The following is a 10024-nucleotide window of genomic DNA, read 5'->3' on the forward strand; positions in this document are numbered from 1 at the left end:
CTCACTATATATATATATATATATGTAATACTCAAAATAAGTAATTATATATATATATATATATATATAGTTAGTGCTTTAGACACTCAGAATAATTATGTGGCAATATTTTATATATATATATATATATATATATATATATATATATAAATACTCAAAATAAGTAAAATTATTAATAAGTATTAAATTTTTGTAAGGACGATGTAGAATTCGATTTACCTTCATTTTAAATGTTCCGAAATTCACGTGTTTTATACATATATGTACTTTTTAACACCGACGAGAAGATAACGGGCGAGTCTCTGTTCCCGGCTCGGGGGGCTGCCCGCTGCGGTCGGTCTCGCTCCGTCGTTGATCCGGCGATAGCTCCTCTGCTCGGCAGACGTTCGACACGTTGGTCTCCTGCAAAATCGTCGACGAGATAAGGCCCGGTCGTTGCTCGAAGGTGAGCGCGACGGGAGCGCATCCAGATGGCCGCCACGGGAGTTATACGAGGCTCAAAAGTCGCGCCCGTTTTCTTCCACGTAATACAATACACACACGTTTCCCCGCCGCGCGAACGTCTCGCCGCCGTCGTGTGGATTCCCTCTCCCCGCGCCAGCGCGGACCCGAATGAATACATTTTTCAATAATAAAGCATTCCAGGTGTACGACAAGGCCGTATTACCTCTCCCAAGGACCGATACGGGATTAGTGTGCGTACGACCGACGATTGACGAATCGGCCCGAAATCGGGCGCCGTCTAACCGGGTCCGTAAGCACTAAATGCAGTCGCGGGCGCGAAACACGGGGCACCCGCCACGCGCCAGTTTTGGGGTTAACTTACTCCGCCTGTCAGACACGTCGAGCGAGTGTTTTCGTCGGCGGCCGACTCCGCCAATCTCACCGACCCCGTCCACGTGCGCGATTCGACGACGACGACGACGGCGACGACGTCGACGACGGTGCGAATGTCGCTCATCGGCACGGTGTAATACGTTGCGCAAACATCGCCCTCGTCGGATAGCTGACGTCGAGAGATTTATAACACACGCACGCCGTTGTATCCGCGAGAGAGCCTGACGAAGATTTATAGAAATGAGCTGGCGTAGAATATTTCGGAATACGGAATGCATTCCCGTGAGTCATATGTTTTGAAAGCGGCTTTCGGCTGTGAATGTTGAAACACGTACCTATATACACACACGTTGAATTCGATGGACAGGGAGTTGCAGGAACGAATCCCGACTCCCCGTCCGAGTGTTATTCTTCCTCGCATGGGCGTCAGTAATTTCAATGAGCACTAAGGGCTCGAGTGAGGCGAGATCAAAGTAATCAATGCATAATTCAGGATTGTTTCGCGGTCGTAAAAATCGTCACAATCAGTAGGTATATATATGTACTTAACACAGACCTTGTATTGTTCCGCAGAATTATAGAAATCGCTGGCGGCCGAGAGGTATTCTCGCAGAGCCGAGGGAAGGTGGCAGCTAGAAAGTCGCGATTTCTGGCCGCGTCAAATTCCATAAATAACGAGGACATTCAAACTGATAATAAGCTGTCGGTTAAGAAGAATAACAAGTCCCCGAACTCGCAGACCATATGGGAGTTACGAAGCCGGTAATTAAATTTGCTCATTCGATGCTAGGATCCGTGCAAGGATCTCTATTATATTATATTATCTCTATTATATATTCTCTAACAAATTATTGTCGATTTCTTTTTCTCTTTCAGATGCGGTGAGACCAGGAAGCAACGTGCGAATCGAGAAGTGACGGAGACCGTGTTCGCCTCCGAGGTGCACTCGGTGCGGCGCAACGCCGCGAAATCCATTCTCGATTACGACTCGCCCAAGAGCAACCGCAGCAATCGCATAATCAGCTACGATTCAATCTTGAATAGCAATAATGTAGAGTACACGGTACCGAAAAGTATTACCGATCTGGACTATGGATTACCAAAGAGCTGCGTAGACTATCAGTCGAATCACAACACTCCCGCGAGAAGTATGGCCATCGTCAGCGACGGCGAGGTCGTGGTGTTCGACGATATCGACGACAATTGGCAGGGGCTGCGGCTGGACTTGGCGTCGAGCAATACGAATCAGGTTACGACGACGAGCCTGGACCTGGAGACGGATGGGGACTCGCAGAGGGGTCGCGTCGCCCCGGAGCCGCCGAGTTCCAGCGTCGGGAGTACTCCCAGTCCTACGACGGCATATCATCGCAATACTTCGGAATTTTTCAAAGTAACACACTTGCAATACAATCGAGAGACTCACGCACGTGTCGCGTAATTGCGAAGAATCTCTCCACGAATCCCTTTGCACTTTTGCAGGTTGTCACGCCAGCGAGCGACTGCGAGGCAGACTCGCCCTCTCCGGAACGTAATCACAAAGTCGCGAGAGTGATCGGTGAATTGCCGATCGCCCAGTACTCCGGCAGTCCGAGACGTTATGGAGTACGCGAAAATACCCAGCTTCCTAGCTTAATGTCGTCACCTTCTGTGTACATGACACCGAGGCCTGGTTTCCCGCAAAGAGTATTGCCAACAACACCAAATCACAATGAGGTAGTAAAAGCGATGACATTAGTGAAATTATATCGAATGATTTAACAGTCTCTGACGTATCGCCGTCGATATCCTTATGTTCCAAGAAGGAAGACATCTCTGCAGAAATCGTGGTAGACCAGACTGTGATAGAAAATATTAGCACCGATGATCAGCCTATAAATCCCTCGTCTCCGTCGCCAAAGGCCGAAGAGGAAGAGGAGGACTCTTTAAAGCCGTCGACTTTGCCGGCTGATAATATAAGCAGTCTTGTCTCGCCGGGTGGTAGCACCTTCGACTATTTGTACGAATTTTCAGAGACGCGGAAAGTGCTGGAGGAATTCTTCAAATGCCCGGCGCCGACGAAAGAGAAGGAAAACAATATCGAATCCTTTCCTTTCCAAGTGAGTTCTTTGCCGAGGCATAAAAAAAGTTCTCAAATATTTGTTTGCAAGATGCTTCGTTTCTTTGTTAAGAATCTATCTAATAAATGTGTATAGTTTGTAATTAGAAAAATATATCCATAAGAATTGATATTTTTACGAAAAATCTAAGTGGATATTTAAGAATATATATGCATGTATAATGAAGAGCAGATTAATACTTGATAGATTATAAATGATTAAAAAATTACTTTCTGTTGCAAGGATCTCGATTATGAATTACGGCGGCAAGGTGGAAGTGCGTATGTTGGCCAGCGATTAGCCAGCGGTCCACCCGCAACGGAGGAGGTTATGGTACACGAGTCTCCTAAGAAGCAACGGGCGGAATTTCCCCAAAATGTAAGTGTGATATAGTATTTAAGATAGAGAAACATTGTCTTGACAATTACTTTTTCTCTTTGTTCGAGAAGCATTAGTTTTATTTTCCTCTGTGGTGAAAAGTTTCACGTAAGATTAGTAATGTTTATTTATGTAAATTGGATGTAATAAACAAGAGTAATTGGTAATGCAAATATTGTACTTTTAACAGCACTTTAAAGTATTAATTACCGACGTATGGAAATTACATTTCCTCCAGCAGTCACATAGCTTCTATATATAAATCTGCTGTATTTATAGATGCAGTTTTTAAGTTACACCGTGTAGTTTACTTGAGGGAATTTTCCACGATTTGGAACAGTCATAACGGTATTACGAGGTAAATATTTACACTCGGTTTTTTCTGCTCTTTTTTTTAGACAGGTGAACACGAAAACAATTTCCTGGACCTCTCGGTAGGTACTGGCAGCAGTGAAGATCTTGGCGAGACCGAGGTCGGTTTGCAAGTGGGACACTCGCGCAATTTTACACTGAGCCCGGAGACGACCGACTGCGACAGCAATTGCGGCGACTTGGACAGCGAGGTGTCCCTCATGATGATGGATAACGAATTGATGCCGGCAAGTGGCCTTCTCGGATCGGTCGGCGATTTGGGGAACAATTCGGATTCCCTGAGAATATACACTAGCATGCCGGTGCTGGAGGACGGCCTGTCCAGCGGACACGCGAGCGACACTGACAACAATAATCCCACTGTGATGCTCATGAAACGGCAGATAAACGAGATCGAGAAGGAGATCATACAGCGAACTCGTAACGACATGCTGGGCACGAGCGAGAACGACTCCGGGAAGGACGTCAGTCTGAATGTGACGAAGGATATTTTGCACACGCTGAAGACCACGTCCCCCGATCTGTTTATCGCGAAGAAGGAGAACTCGTACGACACGAACGAGCTGCAGCTCGACGGGTTGGATCCGCTGGGCACGCCGCCGCCGCCGGCGCCTCAAGGCCGGCAGAGTGTGTCCTTGGATGTAAATTGCGGCGAGGTGGAAGCGGCCATCAAAGACATTAGAATGGCCCTGCAAAGGACTAAAACTCTACCTGTGAAATCGCCGTCGGAAGAGCCACCGGAGCCGAGCGTTAGTCCGATATGGATACCAAGGTATTTTACGTTTTGTCTCATGCGGCTAAAGGGTATTCCAATTGTTGAAACTTGTCCTGCTATTTTGCCTCGGTATACTTTTCTCTACTTGCCACCGCGAACGTTCCCCCTTTTACGACATCGAATATATGTATATACGTTTGGGATACCCTTCGGGATACCTCTGTGTTGCGTGTAAACGCATCTAACTAAGATGCAGTATAATGGATGGCAGGCGGAGAGTCTGTATGGAAAGCAATAGCGAAGAATCTGATGCGCGTCGTATAGGTGACGAGGCCGATGTGGAAATTGAGGAGTGCCCGGACGAGGAGGAGGCGGATACCGATCTCGAAACGGATCGGTTGCTCGGGCAACAGAGAACGGACGATCAAGGATTTTACGACGACAAGGTGGGCACACTCGGCGCTTTTAATATTCCATTTCATCTTGTTGTTCTTATTATTCATTGTTCTAGCCACGAATCCCATTTCCTAAACGAGAACACTTAGTCTAAACTAAATAAGCTACAGCGCACTTGTGACACACAATATATATCATATATATATACACTCTCTTTATACAACTTTCTACTAGGTAATATTGAGACGGTGCTAATGCGTTTAAAGTCAGGAAAAAAAAAAAGGATACGAATAATCTACATTTTCCTGTATTCTGTGCGATTCGATGGTATCGGTGTTCTTACTAATATCGTCTTGGTGTCTTATGCAGGGGTGGAGGAAGCCTAAGACTAGGACTATGTTACCACCAATGAATGCGAAAGTCGCTACTCCAAAGCAAACCCCTCCCAAATCTTTGAGTGTCGCCCCGATAGAAACGCTAGCGCCTTCCGAGCCCATACCCTCGACGTCTGCCTCGATCTCCCCTCCTCTCGTAGTGTCTGTTATACAATCGTCGTCTTCTAACGAGTGCGAAGTAGCCACTCCCGCGCAACCTACATCGAGTCCGCAGAAGACCCCAGTCAAAAACTCCCCCTCATCCCCTCAGAGCCTCAAGGAATCCAACAACAAGGTGAAAAAGGTGCCCTTTCAAATGCTACCACGGAATCTGTTTTTTTTTTTTTATTATTAGTGACCATAGATATCTATATTTCTTATAGCGAGCTTGCGGTAAAATAGCACACGTTGGTGCATGACAAGTACTATCCTTCTGTTGCTAAACGAAATATGTACTAATCAGCTTAAATATCATTTACTTTATCATCTTTGTCATCTAATTAAAATGTATTATCACACAACATGTAGATATTTTATAATTATTGAAACGTTTATTTAAAATAATATACAAGTTTTATGAAGAGAGAGAGATATTGATAGAAAGATAAAATACTTTTTGCTTTAATTAAGAAAATATCTGATAAAAATGTTTAAGCTGATTTTTTTTTTAAGAAAAAGAAAAGGTACTTTTTTTTATCTTATTGCTTTAGTTTTCCTTTATGGCTTCCGCTTATTGTGCTTATTTTAATTTGTAACGGAAACATCGTTTCAACGTTTATAAGAAATATCGCATATTAGATTATTTCGTATCCGCAAATAGTGCAATGATTATGAAGTGCTTTATACAGGATGATTTTTAATTATATATTCCTTCGAGGGAAGGAGTATCCAGAACGAAACAAGAAAAAAATGTATGAACATAATAAGTTTAAACTTCACTTACATATTATATGATATTTTTTTCTAGTTTAAGCTCTAAACTCATATCCCGAAAATTAATATATAATTAAGAATAACTCGTAATTTTTTTCTGTGCTTTATAAATATATAATTATTACAATATGTTGCTTCGTAAGAGGAAGGGATTATAAAATTGCGATAGCATTTATCTATCTACTACTACCTTACTATTACTATTATTATTATTATATTATTATAATTGTTACCACTATTGTTTCTAGACGTAAGTAGGGACATGTTAATGTTTATTAGCTTTCTTACATAGCAGTTTCTGCATGGTTAGCACATCCTACAGCTTAAGTGATTACATACATGATATTTACGAGATTTAATTGCGAGCGTATTTATCAAAGTTTTATCTGTGCTATCATGCAAAATACATTGTCTCTTCTATTTTTCAGGACAAGGAGGGAAAGAAGAAGAGCAGAAACAAAGAAGGTACAGTTGCATTCTTATCAATAAAATTGTTTTTTTCTTTTTTTACTCCTTAACGATTTTTTAATCATCAGAGTAGTATTAACGTTATGATGCTAATATAATATTTCTCTTTCTATTGCTTGCTCGGATATATAAATTCTGCTTCTAATCATTATTTGATGGTAGGTATTCTTTATAGATGCATATATATTTATATATATATTTTTTATAACAATTAAAGTATATACTGTTATACTGTTATTACAGATAGCCGTAATTCAAAATTAATATATTTATCGCTGTACGATATTATGTTGACGCTTTTATAATACTTCTCGATAATCCAGTGTTTCTATCTTGTTTGTGGGTAACAATGTTTTAATACGCGTGATATGTTTTATCAAGATGTATCTCTAAATTTATCGTATGTGCCGTCTGTAGATGACTCTCGTAGAGATTTGAGGTGTTCAGATATTTACATTCCTCTGTTTGTATTCCTCGATAAGGTCACCAATTATATTGATAAGCGGCGTATTGAAGAATTTCATAAGTGTCATAATCTTTCAATGTGATGTGGCTGCGCATCTCGTGTACAATCGTTTGTCGCGCTTCTATCGTATATTGTAAATTAATCAAAGTCAAACACGATATAATTTCTGTGTGTGGATATAGTAACGGAGAATGAAAAGCGCGTTAGTCGATCTAGTCGCGGGAAACAGCGAGATTATAGAGATTCTATAATTTTATTTAATGATATCGTTACATAATATGAGGGCATTTACTGAAGATTCGAACGAAATGGAACAAGTGGATCCGTTATTGGACTATACTATAATCATGTCGTCTGTTAGATTACCCCAATGTTCTTCCGAGCACTTAGCCGCCTTCGGTGCACTGCAACGCGAGGGAGATGGGACGAAAAATCCTAAATGGTACGTGTCTGTGCCTCTTTCAGACTTGTTGGATGATCCGTCAGTGTTGATCGAAGGTGTCCTGTTCCGCGCGAGGTACTTGGGATCTACGCAATTGGTATGCGAAGGTCAGCCGACGAAGTCGACCCGCATGTGCCAGGCGGAGGAAGCCGTTTCCAGAATAAAGGTACATATTGTACATGAAAAACGCACTTCTTTTTTTTTTTTTTTTTTTTATTTCGGAGCTGAGATGTACTATTCCTCTTGAACTGGTACTTACATATACGTCAATTGCGAAAGATGTGTATATACGATTATATACAGATATGTGTATATAAAAGCACAATTTATATATGTATATATGTATATACATATGTATATATATACATATATATATATATATATATATATATATATATATACACCTCATGTACAAATAGAACGTGTATATGAGGACATTTTTGTTTTTAAAGATTTTTTGCGAAGCGTCGAAAAAAAAGGTCGTGGAGTATGAAAATGTGATTTTGTCGCAAATCACTTGAAAGCCACATGTTTATTATTTTCCTAGAATGTTTTTGTTTTCTCAAGAGCAGTAACTACTAATTAAGTGAGCATATCGCGATATTTGATAGATAATGCATCCACATGATATGATTGTGTTCTGTTTAGATCAGTAGCACTAAGTTTGAAAAACACATTATATATAGATCGGAACAAATGCAGTTAGAGTTTTACACGTCGAGTAAATGTCCCAATTGTTGACTTTTCGATAACAATTGCTAAAGCGAAAATCGAAAACCTGTTAGAAAATCTGTTAGAGAGTATAAAATTGTTTCTCAGAGGACTATTAGAATTAAACTACGAATATAATAATAACGAAATTAGCAGCATGCTCTGAATGCTTTATACTATTTTAATTTGCTACTTAATTTGTAGTGAACAACCGTGCAATATTCTCATCTGCAATAATGTATTTCAATGTTGAGATTTTTAACTTTTTGAGGATTTTCAAAATTGTGCCATTTTGCTCTCGATGCACCTCACGTGAGATAAGCGCTGTAAAATATTGCAATCGGCATCTATAACAATTGCGAGGGATTTGCGCGTTTCGGACTGTTTACCAAGTATATAAAATGTTTCAGTGTTATATTATTTTTGAAACTGTTAATTTACCTCAAATGGTTAAAATGCTGAAATCTTAAGTGATTAGTTAAACCTGAGAGTTTTCTGTAGGAAAGAGTACTGTCCAAATCGCGTCTTAAGACTCGTTTGTACTTCAGTTTCTACGTACGATAAATCATGTCGCAAAAGGATACACAGATAGTTGATAACTCATTTTAGTAAATATAGTACAGATCGTGTTTGTAGTATATCTACTGTATTTCCGCTTACATTATAGTCCGTATTTTTTTATCGAATTTTACGATGTACTTTTTTTCTTTTACTAATTCCTATAGTTCACGATACTGAATCAATCTTTCAAGGACACTGTCAATATTAAGCAACTGACGAAACAGTAAATTCTTTCCTCCTACTCTTAGGTTCTGCTCACTGAGCAAATCAAATGTCAGCATTTAGATAAGATAGTCCTCCTCTCTATTTGTGTTTTGCAATAATTGATTAATGGCTTTCTACGCGGTTTTTTTTTCTGCCGCCACCTGAGACAACTCATTCCTCGAGAGGAATCTAAATGCTGATTTCTGTCTACCTATCTGATATAATTAATCTAAATATAATTGTGAACTGGCCGTTGTGCAAAGAGGCCTGAATGTTTCAGTGTAGCGCCCCCCTTCCTCACATCACCAACACCACCACCACCACCTGACCACCGAACACTGTCATCTTCTCAGTGTAACTTTGATGTGATTTCTGTATGTCTGTCAGTCTCTTTTTTTTTCTTTGCCAATATTTCGTTTTATATACAGGGTGTCCCAGAATTGGCGCATTCGGAGTACAGGACGTTATACTTTGTGCTAAAAGGAACAACTTTTTCCTTTAGCAAATTTTGATCTGACAAGTAATTTTGTCAGGAGAGCTGGTTAAAGTTAACGAATAATCGCTTTTATCCATGCGGCGCTCAGGGTCGGCGCGCGCTCCTCCATTCACTTGTTCCTAATCCTTGGCTAATATTTACAAATAATGTCTTAAGATACTAATACGGCTCTGTTATAATTATTTTACGACATTTTAAGACTGTGTTTAAGACAGTCTTAAATATTAAGAATCAATTATAAATATCTTTTATTAATATCTTTTTTTACAGTCTTAAAATTTTTCAAGTTTTTCGCATTTTTCATTGCAAAAATTAAAGAGAGAATTAGCTCTTAAAAATATCTTAAATATTTTACTTTACTTTTAATCACTGTTACACAATAAAGCAATTTTTCAGCACTTGAGGATTTACTTAAGAATTAGTAAACTATTTAAGTTCAGTGACATCATTTATCAATATTTATTTAATTTTATTTTTTTAAATTAATATTTATTTTATGATTCATATTTCAAGCAATAAAAGATATTTATAATTGATTCTTAATATTTAAGACTGTCTTAAACACAGTCTTAAAA

At 39.8% G+C, this 10024-nt stretch overlaps 1 protein-coding gene across 1 annotated transcript in view; it reads left to right on the forward strand.

Moving 5' to 3' along the window:
* Nucleotides 1-773: 773 nt before the first annotated feature.
* The window catches only part of LOC105452834, an 18344-nt gene continuing 9093 nt past the window's right edge, over nt 774-10024 (forward strand). The window contains exons 1-11 of the mRNA XM_011694307.1: nt 774-1310; nt 1411-1599; nt 1714-2227; nt 2317-2550; nt 2637-2933; nt 3177-3311; nt 3710-4455; nt 4655-4844; nt 5164-5472; nt 6530-6566; nt 7501-7643. Coding sequence (XP_011692609.1) covers nt 1276-1310; nt 1411-1599; nt 1714-2227; nt 2317-2550; nt 2637-2933; nt 3177-3311; nt 3710-4455; nt 4655-4844; nt 5164-5472; nt 6530-6566; nt 7501-7643 — 2829 coding nt within the window. The 5' untranslated portion in view covers nt 774-1275. The remainder of the gene's footprint in view (nt 1311-1410; nt 1600-1713; nt 2228-2316; nt 2551-2636; nt 2934-3176; nt 3312-3709; nt 4456-4654; nt 4845-5163; nt 5473-6529; nt 6567-7500; nt 7644-10024) is intronic.

Source organism: Wasmannia auropunctata, unplaced genomic scaffold, assembly GCF_000956235.1.
Source record: "Wasmannia auropunctata unplaced genomic scaffold, wasmannia.A_1.0 LD336026.1, whole genome shotgun sequence".
Taxonomy (NCBI): Eukaryota; Metazoa; Arthropoda; class Insecta; order Hymenoptera; family Formicidae; genus Wasmannia; species Wasmannia auropunctata.